Source organism: Hippocampus bargibanti, linkage group LG20 (assembly GCF_051943395.1).
Source record: "Hippocampus bargibanti isolate YZ-2025 linkage group LG20, ASM5194339v1, whole genome shotgun sequence".
NCBI lineage: Eukaryota > Metazoa > Chordata > Actinopteri > Syngnathiformes > Syngnathidae > Hippocampus > Hippocampus bargibanti.
The window spans coordinates 8,088,844-8,111,057 of record NC_142753.1 but is presented as its reverse complement, the minus strand read 5'-3'; the positions used below and the strand labels follow the sequence as shown (position 1 = coordinate 8,111,057).

The following is a 22,214-nucleotide window of genomic DNA, read 5'->3' as shown; positions in this document are numbered from 1 at the left end:
GGCGCGTCAAAGCTTCAGTTGCTGCACTGGAGTCGCGGTGCTGTTCTTGGCTTGAGGGGAGACCTTTAAAAAAAATTAAAGACAAAAAAAAGGACAACGATTCTCTTTCGATGGGACCTCATGAGAGCAAGCTGCTATTCGTTTCAAATGGGATTTTGCTTTCGAGGTTGGGATGCTATTTACCCCCCAAAAAATGTAGTTATACTGTTTAAAATGTTTGTTATGGTCTTTGGTGTAATATGGTGGACCACCACTTTAAAACAGAATCATTTAAGGAGCTGACCATGTACTGCTTAACGTATTTACTGCCAGACGATGTGCAAAAATGTGTCCACTCCAATGCCAGGGTTTTTGTCATTGGTACTTGAATTCCAGGACCCGTAGAATATTGAGTTTTAGGACTACATAAATATTCAATGCTGCATTAGAAACCTTATACTCTCTTCTTTCATCAGAAAAAGAGTTAATTCCTAAATGATATGGGTCCGAAGTTACATGAACTTGAAATGAGGGCGGCTGTCCAAAATAAAATGCAATACATACAGTACATAGAATAAGTTAACATATGGAATATTTAAATTCATACATTAAAATAATATATGAAATGAGATATATACCTCAGATGATCTGAAAAAGAAACGTATTGCTGACACACATTAACAATTGCACAATTGAAGTACACAAAAAGAAAACAATGTTCCTCAAAGACAGGTTCTCTCACGTACTGGAAGGAAGGTGATGAAATTGCTACTTGACTATCTTTGCTATCTAGCTGCTGGCTAGCTCACTATTTGCTATCTAGCTCGATCTGTATTTGCTATCTAGCTGCTAGGTAGCTCTCTATTTGCTATCTCACTGGCTATCTATCTAGCTAGCTATTAGCTATCTATTAGCTAGCGAGCTAGCTTTCTATCTATTTGAGTTACTTTCGGGTTGAGTGAACGCTGGCACGTGTGGCTGCCGCTGCACTCCCACGGGAAAAACTCAACCTGTGACTGTAAAGTGACCTTGAGAGTTTTTAAAGGCGCTTATAAATGAAATGTGTTATTATTATTATGAGTCAATCACAAAACAAGCACAATAAAAACACAAATCAAATTATACATAATAAAATAAGAGATAAAATTAATGTGTTTGTGTGATTTCACCACTTATAATGCGTCCTAGCTCAGCCAGTGAGTGTGACGTGTCAAAGTAAGCATCCAATAAAAGTAACGGTATAAAATAAAGGGTTCATATTGACGTTATTTTTGTGGATATGTGTGCAAACATGTCGTCATTTCTAATAGCATGGCAACATTTTATTTGGGAATTTTTGGAGTTAATGGGACATGATTTTACTTGTGAGCTGTCCATGGTGCTGAAATTAGGATTTATTGTATTTTTACTGGCTGCCCAACCATGCTGGTAAAAAAAAAAACATTACAGGGGGCACATCAATGATAATAAAATCTTCAACAAGAGCTATTAAAAGCTAGCAATTAAATAACACACTGAGTTTGACAAGGCGTGTATGTGTGTGTTTTTTTTCATTTGGCTATTCCGGATGCCGCTTGTCATATTGCACTTTCATGATTGCACTGTAAAACACTTGGCAGGAGAGGAGGCTTTTTTTTATTAACTCATGGTTGTGCGACCTCCACGAAAATATATGTCTAATCAACAATGTTTTCTTCCTGCAGTGGTGCTGCTGAATTCAAAAGAGACACAAGCGGAGCTGGGCTGGACCTCATATCCACCCAATGGGGTGAGTCGGCATTTTTTGTTTTTGTGGATTGCAACCAATGTTTTTTCTTGCATTTTTTTGGGGATTTGATTTGCCTTTATTAGTGTCGTAGTTGAGATATTTACATTTCACAGCAGCAAAGTGAGTTATTATTATTATTATTATTATTGTTATTATTGTTATTATTATTGTTATTGTTATTGTTATTGTTATTGTTATTGTTATTGTTATTGTTATTGTTGTTATTATTATTATTAGATTTGCCTTTATTAGTCTCGTAGTTGAGAAATTTACATTTCACAGCAGCAAAGTGAGTTATTATTATTATTATTATTATTGTTGTTGTTATTGTTATTATTGTTATTGTTGTTATTATTATTATTATTATTATTATTGGATTTGCCTTTATTAGTCTCATAGTTGAGAAATTTACATTTAACAGCAGCAAAGTGAGTTATTATTATTATTATTATTATTATTATTATTATTATTGGATTTGCCTTTATTAGTCTCGTAGTGGAGAAATATACATTTCACAGCAGCAAAGTGAGTTATTATTATTATTATTATTATTATTATTGGATTTGCCTTTATTAGTCTCGTAGTGGAGAAATATACATTTCACAGCAGCAAAGTGAGTTATTATTATTATTATTATAGTGATTATTATTATAGTGATTCAATCCACTTTCACTCGGTTCCAATTAAAATTCAAAGCCAGACATATTCAAATGAACATTTGAATACAAATCAGCAAAGCCCAAAACAAACTTTTAAAAAAAATGTCTCTCATTGTCTCCCCCTAGTGGGAGGAGATAAGCGGCGTGGATGAAAAGTACAAGCCCATCCGGACCTACCAGGTGTGCAACGTGATGGAGCCCACCCAGCAGAACAACTGGCTGCAGACGGGCTGGGTGGCGCGTCGTGGGGGCCAGCGCATTTTTGTGGAGCTTCAGTTCACACTGCGCGACTGCAACAGCATTCCCGGCGTGGCGGGCACCTGCAAGGAGACCTTCAACCTCCTCTACGTGGAATCGGACAGGGATCTTGGCGGCGTGACCCGAGAGGACCGCTACACCAAGATCGACACCATCGCCGCTGACGAGAGTTTCACGCAAGGCGATTTGGGCGAAAGGAAAATGAAGCTCAACACGGAAGTACGGGAGATCGGTCACCTCAACCGGCGGGGCTTCCACTTGGCCTTCCAGGACGTCGGGGCCTGCGTGGCTCTAGTGGCCGTGCGGGTGTACTACAAGCGCTGTCTGGCCACCGTCCAGAACCTGGCCATTTTTCCCGATACAGTCGCCGAGGCGGCTTTTTCCACGCTGGTCGAGGTGCGCGGCAGCTGCGTCAACAACTCGGAGGTGGATGCCGACAGCCCTCCCAGGATGCATTGCAGCGCCGAAGGGGAATGGCTGGTCCCCATCGGGAAATGCAGCTGCAGTGCGGGTTTCGAGGAGGGCCACAGCAGCTGTGAAGGTAGGAATGCGTCAACGGCGGGTGCGGAAATGACTCACCAGACATAAATAATAACCACAATGATCTTAACTCATTCACTGCCAGACATGTGAAAAAGTGTGTCCACTCCAGTGCCAGGGTTTTTGTCATTGTCACTTGAATTCCAGGACCCATAGAATATTGAAATTTAGGACTACATATACATTCAACACAGCGTGAAAACAACCTTAGACTCTCTTCTTTCATCAGAAAGAAAGAGTTAATAGCTAAATTATATGGGTCTGGAGTTATATGAGCTTGAAATGAGGGCAACTGTCCAAAATACAATACAATACACATATTGAGATCACTTTAGTGCCAGGGTTTTTGTCATTGTCACTCGAATTCCAGGACCCACAGAATATTAATTTTTTGGACTACATTAACATTCAATACAGCGTTAGAAACCATAGACTATCTTATTTCACCAGGAAAAAAGAGTTAATTCCTAAATTATATGGATCTGGAGTTATCCGATCTTGAAATGAAGGCAGCTGGCAAATACAATACAGTACATACATATTGTGTCCACTCTAGTGCCAGGGTTTTTGTCATTGTCACTCAAATTGCAGGATCCACAGAATATTGAGTTTTAGGACAACATAAATATTCAATGCAGTGTTAGAAACCTTATACTCTCTTGTTTCATCAGAAAAAGAGTTAGTTCCTAAATGATATGGGTCTGGAGTTATATGGGCTTGAAATGGGGGTGGCTCTCCAAAATAAATGCAATATTGGTTTATATAACACTTTAACAACAACTGATGTTGGAACAAAGCACTAACATGGAAAAACTGGGAAATTATGCCCCCTTGTGGAAGGAAAAAACATTGCCAGAGGCCATGGCCAGCGCTTTATCGGCACCTAAACAACACCTCTCCTTGGAGTATTTAGCGACGCGGACACAAATGCGCTGGGTGTCTCGACGCAGCTCGATAATATTGAAGGGCCTGTGAGTCGCGAGTGATAATGGCGGTGTGGGATGATTAGCGCGGACAATGTCAACGGTCACGCTAGTTCCTCTGCGACACTGGATTAGCGCGCGGTTAGCGCCGTCGCTTGTTTGCTAAAAGTTGTCGCTGGGATTGGAACGTTGAGTTGTGTTTATTTATGGATGGATGGATGGATGGATGGATGGATGGATGGATATATATATATATATATATATATATATATATATATATATATATATATATATATATATATATATATATCTAGGTAACCATTAAAATGAGAATAATCCGTTCCCAGGTCCCCATAAAACATAATTTTCTGCTTTCTAAATCTCTAAGCCTTAAAACGACACAAAATATACCTTTATTCATGTATAATAAATGTGCTATAGTATTATGATTAAAGAAATAAACTGTACTGTACAATAAAGTCATTTTATTTACCTTTGTGATGGTCGTTAATGGCTTGATGGAATGGAATGGCCGGTTTCCTCAGCATTAAACACTTGATGAGGAACGTAACCTTCTTTCACCATCTTGAGGAATGATCCTTTGGAGGTGCTTTCTCTGCGATAATTTTATCTAGTTCCTCATCAATTGTGTTCTGTTTAGCTGGGTTGATAGCTTTTTGCATCAAGTGTACAGATGACTTGTGCGGGTTATTTGTGGAGCCTGATTGATGGGATATTTTAACTGTTTTCTATCCATTTTCTCACTATTCTCACACATTTTTTTTTTGTTTCAAGCTCTGTCATCTCCCTTTCGTGTGTGTGTTTACTCACTCTCTCTCTGTCTGTCTGTTTCTTTAATGGTTAAACCCCCAACCCCCTCACTGCTGGGTTCTTGACCAATCACGTGGATGTAACCGAATACGCCATTTTGTTTTTTTGGAGAACGGCCTCGTTCTCCAACGACACATCACTCATTGTGGCAGCTCCGTGTGTATCCCGAAAAATAGTTTGTATGTCAAGGTAAAAATGTCATAAATGTAACGTTCGTAAATCGAAAAGTTCATAAGCCAAGGGGTTCGTAAACCGAGGTTTCACTGTATTCTCCGTTTTACCGGCTGTCGGCGAAGCTGGCGCGCTCTTTATCACATATCTGCGGCTTTTCCACCTATGGCCGCACACATGTTCCTCTACATCCGGTCTCATTACGAAATGATGAAACGCCGCCAGCCGCTCCGGTCTGAGGCGAAAAAAAAATACATAAATTATGTAATCATTCACCTCGCAAAGCGCCGTGTTTTTGGGTCGCTTTCTCGCCGAGTTCCTTCCTTTTCTAATTAAGGCCGCCGCGTCTTTACCGTGTAATTACCGCTAACGCGGCGCCATGCCTTCAGCACATTCTCTTATTATCTTTCTGTTGTTTGCTGCTCAACAATCCGGCTGGCGGCGTCCTCACCGCACCGCTGTTTCTTCCTGTCGCTGTCTTTTCCTCCTTTCTTGCACTTCATCACTTCTCTGACCTATTTACCCGCACAGCCCATGCACTCAGGCTGATGTGGAAGTGCAAGATTTAATTTTTTTTGTCCCAAGTGATTCTTCTTAATGGCATCTGGGACGTTTTTCATTATTATTTTGGACTACAGAGCTGTTTTTCCGTCTCCGCGACTTTACTTGTTTTGCGTACTATTTCAGTCATCCCTCAAGCCTGACCCCCTCCCCCCCATCTGCCCCCTGTTGAGACCATGTGGCAGGGTGAGGCGGGTGGAAAGGCGGGTTAAATGGCTGAAATCTGCTCTTGACGCTGCAGATTTATTTGGCCTCCCGCTTGTGTGGAGTGGAGGTTGTTTATGCGTGATATTTATTTCTATTCATGAATTTCTTCGAGAATTGAAAATATGATGAAGAGCGGTATTCATTTGTTCTGGTTTTGCTTTTTCATGCTTGGGTGCCGATAAAGCACTGACCATGGCCTCTGCCAATGTTTTTCCTTTTGCATTTGACTAAAAATATCAGCCTGTGTGTTTTGGGTATTTTAGATGCTATAAAACGTTTTTCAACAAAACAAATGGTGTCGGTTGTCCTTTAGAGTTGGAAATTTGCTCGTGTTTGGCGAATCCTGGATCAATTAAAAATAAATAAATAAATATCCATTTTCGGTGAGAGGCCATTGTGGAACAATTGCCCTTCTGTCCCACAATCACCCCCAATATCCACCCTTCCACCCCACAATTCAACCTCCACTAATAACTTTCCATCTGTTCAAAATTGAAGTGGGATCTGTGTATGGCGCTATCTGCCCCCACTTAACCTCAGAGAAATGTACTTTTTAGTCGAACAATGGAAGAAAATGGAAAAAATGGCGACCTCAGCCAGGTGAACAAACACACTTATTATGAAAGAGGCCCCGGTCGGAAATATTGTGCAATTATTATCTTTTTTTTTTTTTAATTTTCATTGATCTGCGACATTAGCAGGGACGCCTCAATCACGCGCAGATGCATGCGCATTACTTTCACCATTACCCGACCATCTGTTTGTTCCGCCTCAGCTTCGAACAAAACGCGTGCTTGGTTGTGATGTCGTCAGGCAGAGTTGCATAGAAAACCAAGCACGAATGGGAATTGGGGGGGGGGGGGTCGGGAACGGGCGATTGCAATTGACAATTTCGCCACTCCTGATCTATCGTCACTCGCCACCGATAAACTTATTTCATCAGATGAAAAGGTTTCTTCTGCCGTCGTGTCATTTGTACTTCTTTGAAGGTGTCGGACGTTTCGCTTCTCATCTGAGGAGCTTCGTCAACGAACTAAAATTTGCTGGTGGCTCTGACCCAATATATATATGCTGTATATACCTCATGTCCAGATATGGCGGTGCCTGACTTCTGCTTTGATAGGTCGCTGCTCAAAAGTTGGGGGGAGCAGAGGACAATTCCGTGAGGCTACAATGATTACTTCTTTTGTCCTGTCTGATTATGGTCTATGACCAGCCCCGATTGCCCCATTCGCCCTAGTATCACCTCATCAGCGTAACTAAGCCTACGTGGAAACGATCTAAGAAGCCTGTTGTAAGCACTATCAGAGTATATGGGGAGAATTGTTAAGATTGCATAACTGTCGATGTTTTTATGTTTCTGTTGTGTTTATTATTTTGCTTTATGTTGACTATTATGTGAAGCTCTTTGTTAGAGTGGCAGCTTTTGTGAAAGCGCAATATAATACATTAATAGGATGTATTGTATTGTTGTATGAAACCCGTGTTATCATTGTTTTAGTCACTCTCAACTGCTTTAGTCCATTTTAGAAAAAAAATACAGATACAGTGATACATTGGCTTACGAACTTAATTGGTTCCCAGACAGATTGTATAAGACGAAAAGTGTGTATCCCCAAAAAATATTTCTCATAGGAAACCATTAAAATGAAAATAATCCGTTCCCAGGTCCCCATAAAACATAATTTTCTACGCCTTAAATTTTGTAGTTAGAAGAACAGGCTTGTTCGTGAAAGACACATCACTGACATCATTGACACAGCTCCGTGTACGACAAAAGTTCGTATGCCAAGGTAAAATTTTCATAATTTCGTAAACCGAAAAGTTCGTAAGCCAAGGTAAACCGAGGTAGTTGAATTTGTCATTTTTACCTCCCTATCATCCACAATACAATCCGGACAGGCCGCGAGTGAGCCTTTTGCCACGTTGTGTGTATTTGCACAGTTTGAACAATCCGACTCGGCGGTGCGGATAAGGCACGCATACGTTGGTTTGTATGTGTTTCTCCTCGGCGACAAATTGTGCAAACACACACCATATCATGGACAAGAAATTACCGGATGTCCCGCTAAGGCCCGACATGAATGCGTCAACACGATATGGAAAAAACATATTGGGATTCACCTCGCTGATTATCTGATTGTTCACGTTGACTGTGGGGGTGACGATAAAGCATTGGTCAAACCTCTGGTAGAGTGGGCAGCATTTGCCTTTTGTCCATGTTAGTGCTTTGTTACAACTTCAGCAATTGTTAAATATAAATCAATATATATGTATTGCATTGTATTTTGGACAGCCGCCCCCATTTCAAGCTAAGATAACTCCAGACCCATATAAACTTAGGAATTAACTGTTTTGTTTTTTAAATTAAAGAAGATAGTATTCTATGGTTTGTTACGTTGAATTGAATGTTTATATAGTCCGAAAACTCAATATTCTATGGGTCCTGCTATTTGAGTGAAAATGACAAAAACTCATACAAGCTCATTTGAAGGACAACCATTTTTTTGTTTCCTAACTGACATCAGGAAAAACGTTTTATAGCATCTAAAATACCCAAAACACGCAGGCTGATATTTTTAGTCAAATGCAAAACACTAATAAATATGAGTTATTGTCCCAAAACTACTTCAAAATGACCTCAGAGATGCTGAGTTTCAGAAGGTCCCGCCCCCTTGTTTGTGACATCACGCCAGGACGTCTTGCCTTGCTCGAGAATCAAAACAATGGCTTCAGATTCGGAGAAGATGCTTTCTTGTTACTCATTCAGTTATGAATATGATTCAAATAGTTCTGAAGAGGAAAGCATAAATGTCTGCAATCGATTAAGTAGAAGTACTTGCGTATCAATTCGAGCCGTCAGGACTCCGATTTAGCGTCCCAGAAAATGCACAAGATGGCGCCCAAGCTCCTTTGGAAATGGACTGATTTGTCTGCTGGGAATTTGGGTTACCTAGTATCAAATAGTAGTCTTGGTTCAACACGCAATGATTCACCATTGCGTTATTTATGTGTTTTCCTTCTAATTTCGCCTTCAACACGGATAAACACGACCAAACAAAGTACCCAAAATGCATTGTGTGTCGCTTTCTCGGGGCGTTCCTTTAGTGACGTCACGTCAGGCATCGTCATCAACTCGAAAATAAGACTTCCTGAATATTCAGCGCGAGTCTTAAAACGTAAAATATAGCTATATGCGGTGGAATCTTTGTAAAATACACTCAGTAGAAGTCATTTGAAGTTATTTTACAAATTATGGACACAACTTGTCCGGAGGCGTCGGTTGTCCTGTATTTGCTGATGTTATAGATTGTTTTGTTTTTGTTTTTTTTTGCCCGAGAAGCCGCATGACATCTTTGCCCGATCAATCGTGTTTGTTTAGTGGTAGCCAACCCCGCCGACTGTGATGGATGACGTATTTATGAAGCGTCCCCGAGTCCATGATTAAGGATTGCAAGTATCATCCAGTTAGACCAAAAAAGAAAGTCCGGTGGATTAAATAGAGGACAGACACAAAAAAAGATGGGGAGTGGGGGGCTGTTGAGGATGAAGGGAATGATAAATGACTTGAGGGAAGCATGACGTGGGGATTTCGGGAAGGAAGTCAGTAGTTGGGATGAGAAAGGAAAAACAAGGCCGCCTGCTCGGAGCGGAAGGTTAAAGTCAGCGGGAAGTGTTGGATTCCCGCTAGCCGCATAAACACTCGTATGCACATTTCACAATTATTTATTGATGATTTAAAAAAAAAATGGGGCGGGGGAATCGGGGATGATGACTTAGCTCAATGTGCCATTCGTCTTTTCTATCCCAACGCTTGAACATTCACATGCGAGCAGATTTTTTAATTGGTCTTCCCCCTATGCTACGTCATTATTCTCATTTAGCACCTAGCGTAAATCTTGTTTACGCGGCAGCGCTAGTAAAACAGACAGCGGGCAACGACCGCTTGGAATGACGGATGGATGGACGGATAGCAGGACGGTAGATAATACCGCTAGTGCTTCCAGATAGTGTTTCATTGTCTGTAGATAAAAGAACTGTTTTTGTACGGATTGTTTTCGATATTTTTCTTGTTTCTGTCACACTGGGGTGTTGTTGTTGTGTGAGTAGCAGCATTGCAAGCAATTCACATTTTGTAAAACTCATTCACTGCCATTCACAAATTTATTCGGGAATTGAACGTATAACGTTGAGCGCCATCCCTGAATTTGTTCGTTTTTTATGCTTGGGTGCTGATAAAGTGCTGCTGGCCATGAGCTCTGGCAATGTTTTTTTGTTTCCACAATTTCTCTTTTTTCCATGTTAGCGCTTTGTTCCAGCTTCAGGTGTTGTTAAAGCGCTATACAGACTGCTCCGCTACTTACGAATATCCGTGTTATGAACAATGGTACATACAAACAATTTTGTAGTAACCTATGTAGTATTCTCTCCAGTTGTACATGTACATATCTTTTTAGAGCATATATTTTATAAAATGTTAATTTTTAGGTACAAACCAATACTGGTTACTTATACAAGCCTTAAACATACATTCCATACAAAATATAGCACTGAAGAAACTTATGAACAAATGTATCTCGTTTTTGCACGTCTGGCAAATCATGGCCATCATTTACTGTATTTTACGGTGTATAAGGCACACCCAAAAGCCTTGATTTTCTTCAAAAGATAACCCTGTGTGTTGTACGCCGCTGCGCCTTATATGTGAAGTCATATTAAGCCACAACAGGTCTGGCAACTACTGTCAGCAGCCACCGACTCCATTCAAGAAGTAGTACGCAGCCTCTACTGTAGCGCCTTATCATGTCGTGTGTCTTATATTTGCATAACTTTTATATACAGTGATACCTTGGCTTACGAATTTAATTGGTTCCCAGACAGAGTGTGTAAGGCGAAAAGTGTGTATGCCAAAAATTTATTTCCCATAGGAAACCATTAAGATGAGAATAATCTGTTCCCAGTTCCTCATAAAATAAAATTCTACTTTCTAATTTTCTAAGCCTTAAAACTACACAAAATATACCTTATTTTATGTCTAATAAATGTACTCTGGTATTATAATTAAAGAAATAAACTGTACTGTATAATAAAGTCGTTTTATTTACCTTTGTGATGGTCGTTAATGGCTTGATGGAATGGAGTGGCCGGTTTCATCAGCATTGAACACTTGATGAGGAGCGTAAGCTTCTTCTTTCAACATTTTGAGGAATGATCCCTTGTAGATGTTTTCTCTGTGATAATTTTATCTAGTTCCTCATCAATTGTGTTCTGTTTAGCTGGGTTGATAGCTTTTTGCATAAAGTGTACAGATGGCTTGTGCGGGTTGTTTCTGGAGCCTAATTGATGGGATATTTTAACCTTGCAGTCTACACTATGCCTTTGAACTATCAAAGTTGAAATTCTTTCACTGTTTGCCTGTCTCTTTAATGTTTAACCCCCCACCCCCCACTGTTGCATTCTTGACCAATCACGTGGCTTTAACCGAAGAGTGGGGGCGTGGAATAGAGGACAAAAACAGTCGGCCGCCATTTTGTTGTTAGAAGAATGGGCTCGTTCGCGAACGACACATCACTCATTGAGGCAGCTCCGTGTCCAAAACAAGTTCGTATGCCAAGGTAAAATTTTCATAAATGTAACGTTCGTAAAGCAAAAATTCCGTAAGCCAAGGGGTTCGTAAACCGAGGTATCACTGTATTTATATTTTATATTTGGGAAAGTTTTTTTTCATTCACCTTAGGTGCGCCTTATCGTCCAGTGCGCCTTATAGATGGAAAAACTTTGAAAATACACCATTCATTGGGGGTGCGCCTTCGACTCCAGTGTACCTTATACTGTACATCGGAAAATACATTATTGATTCGAAGAAAATGTCCGCCTCGTCGGCCGTCATTCCAAGCGGATATTTTGAATGTCTTTCACTCGGACAAGCTGCTGCCCGGCTGTCACGCCGGTGATGTCCTTCCATCCAAGTAGGACAAATTGAATCGGCCCCTCGAGGGCTGCCTGAGGGGACATCGCTCACTCTTCCTATAACTGGGGGGCTTCCGCTGAAACAACTCGGCAACAGCGCTTTGTCATTTCACCACCGGGGGGGGGGGGGGTCAAACTGTTTGGCCATGGCAGTTTGCCTCGCCGGCATGAAAAGATTCCTTTCATCCTTGGTGACGGCCATGTTCAAACCGTCGATTGGTCTCGACATCAAAACATTTCGACGGTCGCGTCTTGAGAGCGTCATCTGATCCCTCGAGGGTCTTACATACTCATTGATGGCACGTGAGAAATCTTCTCTTTGAAACACTGGCGTCAGTAACTACTCTGACCCCCACCCTAGCTTATTCTTTTATCCAAGCGCCCTTTCTCTCTCGCTCTTTGCCGACTGACCGTTGTTTATATGGCTGTAAAATTCAATTAGGCTGCAGGCGAACAGGCCGGCCTGCATTACAACCTGCCAGGGTGACATTTCATTTGCAATGAATCATGGGCCAGAGGAGGCCTGGGCAGGCGAGCAAAACAACACTTCTCTTGCGATCTGTCCACTTTTTCCAACCCCCCCCCCCAAAAAAAACCCTCATTTTTAACACCCTCTTCTTGTTACTGTACTTCATTTCCGATCTCACAGCTTCCGCCTCCTTTACGGCTCTTGTAAAAAGTCGAAACATTCTTGTTTCTGTCATTTATCCCTCTGCAAAAAAAAACTGTATATATATATATATATATATATATATATATATATATATATATATATATATATATATATATATATATATATATATACAGTAAAGTCTCGTTATATCGATATTCAAGGGAGTCCGAAAAAATATCGATATAACCGGGACTATCGATATATCCGACCCTGTTTGCATGTAATTTTCTCCGTGCGTGCATAGAAATAGTATCGATATAACCGGGACTATCGATATATCCGATATCGATATAACGAGACTTTACTGTGTATATATATATATATACAATCATAACCTCCAGACCCTATTTTTAAAAATAAGGTCTGTAGGTTATGGTCGTAAGTACGGGTGGTCGTAAGTCGAGCTGGTTGTAAGTCAGATGTTACCTGTATAGCTAGCTATTTAGCTTTCTATTTATCTATTAGCGCTCTATTAGCTAGCTAGCTAGCTTTCTATCTATTACTTCCAGGTTGAGTGAACAATATATACAGTAAAGTCTCGTTATATCGATATCGGATATATCGATAGTCCCGGTTATATCAATACTATTTCTATGCATGCACGGAGAAAATTACATGCAAACAGGGTCGGATATATCGATAGTCCCGGTTATATCGATATTTTTTCGGACTCCCTTGAATATCGATATAACGAGACTTTACTGTATGTCTATTAGCTATCTAGCTAGCTCGCTATTACCTATATAGCTACCTATTAGCTATCTATTTGCTATCTATTTGCTAGCTTTCTATCTATTTGAGTTACTTCCAGGTTGAGTGTATGCTGGCGTGTGTGGCTGCCACTGCTCACCCACAGAAAAAACGTATTCGGTGACTGTAAAGTGACCTTGAGAGTTTTGAAAGGCGCTTATATTATTATTATTTATATATACGATTCACACTATTTTTGTGACCTAAAACACACACTATTCAATTGAGGTCACTTTGAGCAGTGAAGTTAATAATGTGCTTGCACAAGTGTGCCCACCCTCTTTTTTCAGAGGGTGTGCTTGTGTTCAGAATAATCAATCGTACTCTTGATAAATGGGAGTCAGCACACATCCGCCACTGCATAAAAACAATTCCGCTTCACCTCAGATGAAGTTTGTTTGTTCTGGTCAGCTTTCCTGGCATTTTTTCATTTGGATTTCGTTTGTCGTTTTGATTTTTCTCCCCCCCGATTGATGTCTTTGAACGATCAAATAGCTTTGATGTGGTGGATCGCTTTTTTAAACTTTTTTTTAATTCCTTCTTAAAAAGATGTGATCGTTTTTTATTAGAATTGTACATTTTACATTACATTAAAATATTTATGTACAGTGATACCTTGGCTTACAAACTTAATTGGTTCCCAGACAGAGCGTGTAAGGCGAAAAGTGTGTATCCCAAAAATTATTTTCCCATAGGAAACCATTAAAATTTGAATAATCCGTTCCCAGCTCCCCATAAAACACAATTCTAAGTCTACTTTCTAATTTTCTAAGCCTTAAAACTACACAAAATATACCTTATTTTATGTATAATAAATGTGATATGGTATTATAATTGAAGAAATAAACTGTACTGTACAATAAAGTCATTTTATTTTTCCTTTGTGATGGTCGTTGATGGCTTGATGGAATGGAGGAATCACGTGTCTTTAACCAAAGACTGGGGGCGGGGAACAGAGGACAAAAACAGTCGGCTGCCATTTTGTTGTTAGAAGAACGGGCTCGTTCGCGAACGACACATCACTCATTGAGGCAGCTCCGTGTGTATCTCGAAAAAAGTTTTTATGCCAAGGTAAAATTCTCATAAATTTAATGTTCGTAAACTGAAAAGTTCGTGAGCCAAGGGGTTCGGAAACCGAGGTATAACTGTCGTTTTTTTTACATAAGCAAAAAAAGTGCAATTTGAATATTTAGATCCTATGTAGTGCTTGCTGCATCTTTTGCTTGAAAACAACGCTAACTCTTCCCATATGCTATGAGCAGCTGTTGTTTGAAATGAGCTGAATTTTTTGTTGTACCCACCCCCACTTTGCCAAGTTAGAAAATGTTCACATCTCAAAATAGAAATGCTGCATCATTACATCGCCCGCCAAACTTTTAGATGACAAATTACTTTTTAATATGACCTGAGAAAAAAAAAGCACTTTAAACAAATGTGAAGTAATGCTGACACACATCTCAAATTGCACGACTAAGAAAAACAAAAACAAAAAATCATTAGAAATAATACAAAGTTTGGACGTAAATGGGATACTTCAGTGTGAATAATTCCGATGTTATATTAGTATGTATTATTATATTAGTATCCCATTTTAAATTCCATCCACGGGCTCGCGTTCTACCGTTCGTCAATGTATATTCATCAATAATGCAACGTCATGCAAGTGCTCCAATTTAATCTCCCGATTAACCCCTTCAGCTACTCCGCTTGCGGAGAGACTTGAGAAGAATTGATCTTGGGCCTCAGAACAAAAATAATTCACAGGTCTCAGCGTAACAGATTTTACGTCTGTGTACGCTCTCAGTCGTACAGGAGTGGTCCATCGATGAAAAGGTTTCTTCCGCCGTCATCTGTACTTCTTTAAAGGTGTCGGACGTTTTGCTTCTCATCCAAGAAGCTTCGTCAGAAAACTAAAATTTGCTGGTAGTTTTGGCCCTATATATATATATATATATATATATATATATATATATATATATATATATATATATATATATATATATATATATATATATATCCCAACTGTCCAGATATGTCTGCTATGTTAAGGCCCCTGCTCCAAGATTACATCTATTGTCCAGCCTGATTATGGGGTCTACGACTGGCCTGATTGCCCCATTTGCTCTGATATCACCTCATCAGCATAACTTAGCCTATGTGGTCTAAGAAGTCTGTTGTGAGAACAATCCAAATTAAACCTCACCCCACCATAGCGATTTAGTGAAGGGTTTTGCATTTTTTTTAAATAATAGCTTAAAAGCGAAAACGTCCGACCCCTTCAAAGAAGTACAGATGACGGCTGGAGAAACCTTTTTATTGGTAACAGATTTTGTATTTTTTTATCCATCAAAGATGGCAAATCTTATCCAATCACCCATCATTCACTTTTACCAACCCTCCAACCCCCTTCCACAAACCTGGAAAAAAAATCACATAAGTGAGTAAGGCAGAGGAGAAAAAAATCAACTTTCTGCAGGAAAAGATTAGGCAAGAGTACAGACGATTTAAATAAAGATCAACCCTCCACCCCGCATCCCGCCCTACAGGGTTCATCCTAAAACCGGACTCGGCGTGGTCATTTAGCGCAATGCATTCATCCAAAGATCTAACGATTCAATAAACGCTGTCGAACAGTGTGACGCGTACGTTTGGGTGCGCCATGATAACGCTGCGGCGTGAAAGGAGCTATTATCTTCAAGCGGCATAGCAGCGGGACCGGAAAATGATTTTTTTTTAAATACATTCAAAACTTCAGAGAACGAAGCTGCTGAGGATAAAAAAAAAAAAAAACATGCATATGAAGGTCAAGGTGTGCCTCCTGCTGAACGAGAGAACACAAGGGGTCGTTTGTTTGTTCGATGCGGCGGGCTTATCGGAATGGTGGTGGGTGGTCATCTTTTCCGAGGAAACCTTGGCTGGGGATGCGTAGCCATTCAAATTCGAAGTCACGCGACGTGAACTTTGTGAAGGGAAAAACATTGCCATAAGTCTAACTAGCGTTTTATCAGCACCCAAACAAGACAAAACAGAACCCAAACAAATTCGGGAATGGCGCTTTACGTCATATTTTCAATTCCCGAATAAATTTGTGAATGTCAGTGAATGTTCAGGGACAAAGTACATTAGCTTTGAATGGTTTGCTAGCATCTAACCTTGCCATTATAGTTAAAGGACGACCGACGTCAATTTTTTGTTTTTTAACTGACACTAGACAAACATTTTATAGCATCTAAAATACCCAAAACACGCAGTATGATATTTTTAGTCAAATGCAAAACACCAATAAAAATGACTTCAAGTGTCCAAAATCTGCAAAAAAATTGAGCTGAGAATTGGGCATTTTCAGAAAGTCCCGCCCCCCTTTCGTGACGTCACGCCAAGATGTCTTGTGAACCAAAACAATGTCCTTCAGATTCGGAGAATATGCTTTCTTGTTCCACATCCAGTTATGAATATGATTCAACTAGTCCTGATGAGCAAAGCATACATGTTTGCAATCGATTAAAGAATTTATTTGAGCCATTTTGAGGCAAACAGGCAGGGGGGAATGTCTCACCCAATAAGACGCAGAAAAATGGCGACCAGCTCCGGTGAGGAATGAATCAGCTCATTTCCACAGGCTGATACATTCTTTCCATGGACTTTGCCTCCCTCTGCTGGCGGCTTTTGGGTGTAAGACACGGTTTAAAAAAACGACAGTACAGCAAAATACATTGACGTGATGGAAAGACGCTACAAAGCGTCTTTTTTTACGGTGAGGAGGCGGTCCTTTTCTGACGTCACGTACGGACTCGTCACCAACTCAAAAACAAGACTTCCTGAATGTTCAGCGCGAGTCTTAAAACGTAAAATATAGCTATATGTGGTGGAATCTTATTAAAATACGCCCAGTAGAAGTCATTTGAAGCCATTTTACAAATTATGGACACAACTTTTCCGGAGACGTTGGTTGTCCTTTAAGGTCATATCAAGGGCATTATAGTTAAGGTCATATCAAGGGCATGTGAAGGGAGGTCATTGAAGTCGATGCTAACACCCACCCGCCACGCCGCAAGTCAGCATCCGAGTGACGAGTCATTGCTGCGGCTAGCATGTGCGCGGTCTGCGACAAGTCAGTGCGCTGAGATGACGCCCAATTTGTTTTGACAATCGGGCACTCGAACGGACTTGCAGAGTCACTTGGCTGTCGTGAAACGCGATGACATTTGCTATAAATGGCCATTGAGTTATTTTGTGGGGCACTCGAACGGTTGGAGTGATGTTTTTTTGAGGATGTGGCATTTTATGTCTATAGGCGCATTTTTATATTATGTTATACTGTATTTATTTGTTTTTTTTTCCTCCCCACTCATTTTCTCAACACAGCTCCTCCTCTTTACTTTTACACACATTTTTCTCAAAGACAAAAGAGAAGTTTTCCCCTCCTGTCCGGGACATTGGATCGATCCATCTTAAAACCACCTGCCAGTATTCCAAACTGCTGGGCCAAACCAATAAACGCCACACGTGGGGGCGAGGGGGGATTACCTCTTTGCGCCATTCTCCTTGACTTGACTTTTACTTCCCCCCACCTATCGCTTGCCCCCAAGCTCTGATACCTTCTGAATCTCTCTCGTGTAATCTTGATCCTACTTTGATCGATACTGTTGCCCTGCTCGCGCCACTTTTCTCCCAGCTTGTCGCAGTCCTCTGCTTGCGGGATGCATCTTTGGAACACGACCATCTTGCATCCCCGCGGGGGGAAAAAAAGGATGCCGCTTGTGATACTTTTGACTTCCAAACTGCTCAATCCGTTCGTACAATAAGTTATTCGGTCGTGAGCAGCAAGTCCAATTCCACGCCTGAAAGTTTATTTGCGTGCGTTTGACTCGACATCCTGGCAAAAGCTCAACCCCCTGAAAGGCCGGGTCGATACGCAGTGTGAGGAAAAGACAATAACCCCGGTGGCAAACCTCTCATCACCACAATCTTTCCTCTCCCTCTCTTAATCTGTCTCTGTCTCTCTGTGGGTCTCTCTCTTCCATTCCTCCCTCATATGTGCTTGTGACCCTGGTGCCCCGCCACACACACACCCAAGATACTTTCACACTGGCTTATTATTATTATTATTATTATTATTATTATTATTATTATTATTATTGTTGTTATTATTAGTAGTAGTATGCTACTATTATTATTTGTATTATTATTATTCAGATTCTATTATTATTATTATTATTATTATTATTATTATTATTATGATGCTACTATTATTATGCTACTATTATTATTTGTATTATTTGTATTATTATTATTATTATTATTATTATTATTATTATTATTATTGTTGTTGTTATTAATATTAATAGTATTAATGGTATAATTTGTATTATTATTTGTATTTTATGTATTATTATTATTATTAGTAGTAGTAGTAGTAGTAGTAGTAGTAGTAGTATTATTAGTATTATTATTATTACTCTCATTATTCTTATTATTACTATCATAGTTACTATTATTGTTGGCAGCAAATTATTATTATTTTATATTATTATTATCAGTAGTAGTCGCATTATTATTATTATTATTATTTTTATTATTATTATAATTATTTTTATTATTATTATTATTAATATTCTTTGTATTATCATTATTTTTTATTATTATATGATTACAATGATTATTGTTATTCTTATTCTTATTATTGTTATTTCTATTAATAGTATTATAAATAATATAAAATGACTATTATTATTAGTAGTAGTAATCGTAATAGTATTATTAGTATTATTAGTATAAGTAATAGTATGAGTATTACTAGTATTACCATTATTGTGATTATTATTATTATCATTATTTTCTATTATTCGTATTGCTATTATTCTTATTGTATTTATTTAGTTTGCTCATTCGTTAATTTTATTTGTAGCTAAAAATAATTTGTTTTTTTTCATTTAAATTCATTCATTTATTTTGTTTGGAACCAAACTATGTCCCAATACTTTTGTCCATCGTGTTGTTCACTTCCCCTTGTTCGTCACTTTGTCATTTGTCGTTCTCCCCAATCGCTTCTGCACATAGCTCGGACTTTACAATCACCCAAACGTAACAACATACAAATATGCGAGAATACATACATGTCGGCGTATGTATTCATATTTTGCGTATTCATATTTGTCATCAAATCTCCTCGTTACAGTCACGATCCCTTTTTCCCCGCGCCATCAATCTATATACAATCTATATACAATCATATGTGAATATTTATTTGAAGGTGGATAACACCCAATTCCTATCTCAGGAATCAAACAGCCATCCAGACTCGTCACCACGCTGGCTTTGTAGCTCCGGGGCCGCCATTCTTTTCTTGTAACTCTTCCTCCGATTCATTAGCGAGGCGGCATTGTCGTATATTTCCCTCCGAGGAGCCATTTTTTAAGTATAACAAAAGAGAGGCCAGCGTCGTTGTGATTTATTTGACTCCTCTGATTGGCTCAGCATTAAATCAGTAACCAAGAGATGCGCCAGGGCGATTTGCGTCGCCGCGGCCCGTTACGAATGAGCTCGGCTGTTGTGTCGTTGTGAGCGCGAGGTTTATAGACCGTGCTAAATGTCCTCTGGCGTGCGAGCCATGTCTTATGGCCTCGGTTTGTCCATGCGTCTGTTTCTGTCTGTCCGACTGTCGGATCGGTGCGGCACGGCGGCATCAAAGCGTGAAGATAACGGGAGTGGCACAAGTCAAGGGCACACTCATCCGTCTCTCTGACTTCTTCCTGTACAGATTGCTATCGTCCCCCGCGCCGCATCTTTCATCCTGGCGCGACCCTCGCTTTCTTTCTGTGCACTGTGTCATTTTTTTTCTTCTTTTTTTGTCAGCTTCGGTCTATTTATCTCTGCCTGAGCTCTAATCAAATCCTTTGTCAACGTGCCCTTACATTAAAGCAATGCCATGTGATTAATAGAACCCTGCCATTTTAGTTGTGTACCGGGCTAGCTCGTAGAAAAATAACGTTGTTGAAGAAGGACTTAGGTTGACTGTATACAGGAAACATCCGATTTACGACCGGCGCGAGTTACGGCCACCCGTACTTACGACCACGACTGCCAGACCTTTTTTTAAAAAAAATCTATGGCTGCCACCGCGACAGCCAGCGATGCGACAGAGACAGAGGTCCGTGCAGGATGATTTATTAAAGGACAACCAACATTATTTTTTTGTTTCCTAACTGACATCAGAAAAACGTTGTATAGCATCTAAAATACCCAAAACACGCAGAATGATATTTTTAGTCAAATGCAAAACGCAAAAATGACTTAAAGTGTCAAAAATCTGCAAAAAAATTGAGCTGCGAATTGGGCATTTTCACAAAGTCCCGCCCCCAGTTCGTGACGTCATGCCAAGACGTCTTGCATTGCTCAAGAATCAAAACAATTGCTTCAGATTCGAAGAATATGTTTTCTTGTTACACATCCAGTTATGAATATGATTCAAACAGTTCCGAAGAGGAAAGCATTACAACATGTTTGCAATTGATTTAAGAATTTATCCCATGCCATTTTGAGGCAACATTGGGGGGGAAATCTATCGCCAAAAAAGAGGCAGAAAATGACGACCAAGCTCCGTGTGAGGAATTAATCAGCCCGTTTCCACAGGCTGATAAATTCCTTACATGGAACTTTGTCACCCTCTTCTGCCTCATTTTTGGTGCAACACAAGGTTTTCAGACCAAACAAGTACAGCAAAATGCATTGACGTGATGGAATTACTGCTACAATGTGTCCTTTTTTCGGTCAGGGGCGTTCCTTCAATGACGTAGGGTGAGGACTCATCACTAATTCAAAAACAAGACTTCCGGAATATTCAGCGCGAATCTTAAAATGTAAAATATAGCTATATGCGGTGAAATGTTTGTAAAATACGCTCATTAGAAGTCATTTGAAGCCATTTTACAAATTATGGACACAACTTGTCCGGAGACGTTGGTTGTCCTTTAACAACAGCTGAAGCTGGAACAAAGCCCTAACTTGGAAAAAAGGGAATGCTGCCCCCTTGTGGAAGGGCCATGGCCAGCAGTTAATCAGCACCCAAACAAGAAAAACAAACAAACGTCATATTGGCGAAATGTCGTAGCATCTTCTGTAGCAGGCCATGCTTCATTGGGAACTGTTGATCAAGTCGTGGAGGAGCAAAGCCACTCTGTGAACCCGACCCAATACAAATTGCATTCAGTCATCGACTTTTCACCATTGAGGAGATACGTCGAGCATACGTGTATGCTATCAAACAGATGTCAGCGGTCTTCAAATTTAGACCACTCCAGGTGTAAAAATGGCCTTTGGATTTGTGGCTCGTTTCCCTGAGCAAGGCTGATCAGCACGGGGAATGTGTACTTATACCAAACCGAGCGGCGAATGCTTGTCAATCCTACATAATAAACGTGTCGACTTATATCGGTACCAGGGTAACAATGTTAGCGAAACATAGAAACAATGTGTTAACGACGAGTAAATAAGAAAAATTATTTAAGCATATTGTCTGGATCCCTCCACTTTGCAGCCTCCCATTTGTAGCTATGGCTTATACCAAGGTTTCAATTTCCTGCAGGTAATAATCATAATGTGATATATTATTGATCTATGAAGAGAATTTCTATTCGCGGGCCAGAGGTCAGGGTAGCCCAGACCAAGCAGACGGCATTGTGTGTGCGTTGAGAGAGAGAAAGCAATCCAATTAGACTGGTTCGTCTTTCGGAGTAATATTGACAGATTGATCCGGTTATGTGTGGCTTATTGTCCAAAAGCTGCCAAGTTGATGGAAATGCAGCGTCTCCTTAAGGGAAACCGGAACCCCCTGTTGCTAAGCGCTATCATTGTTCTGGCTTTTCCTTTGTTTTTTTTTCATCCCATGACCTTCGAATCTCCAGAATGTGAGCGGAAATTGACAC

General features: G+C 40.0%; 1 protein-coding gene across 2 annotated transcripts in view; it reads left to right on the top strand.

Annotated features, from left to right (window-relative positions):
- Nucleotides 1-22,214, top strand: part of epha10 (EPH receptor A10) — a 129,973-nt gene that overhangs the window by 27,309 nt on the left and 80,450 nt on the right. For both annotated transcript variants that reach the window (XM_089023142.1, XM_089023143.1), the window contains exons 2-3: nucleotides 1,683-1,747; nucleotides 2,533-3,205. In XM_089023142.1, coding sequence (XP_088879268.1) covers nucleotides 1,683-1,747; nucleotides 2,533-3,205 — 738 coding nt within the window. The remainder of the gene's footprint in view (nucleotides 1-1,682; nucleotides 1,748-2,532; nucleotides 3,206-22,214) is intronic.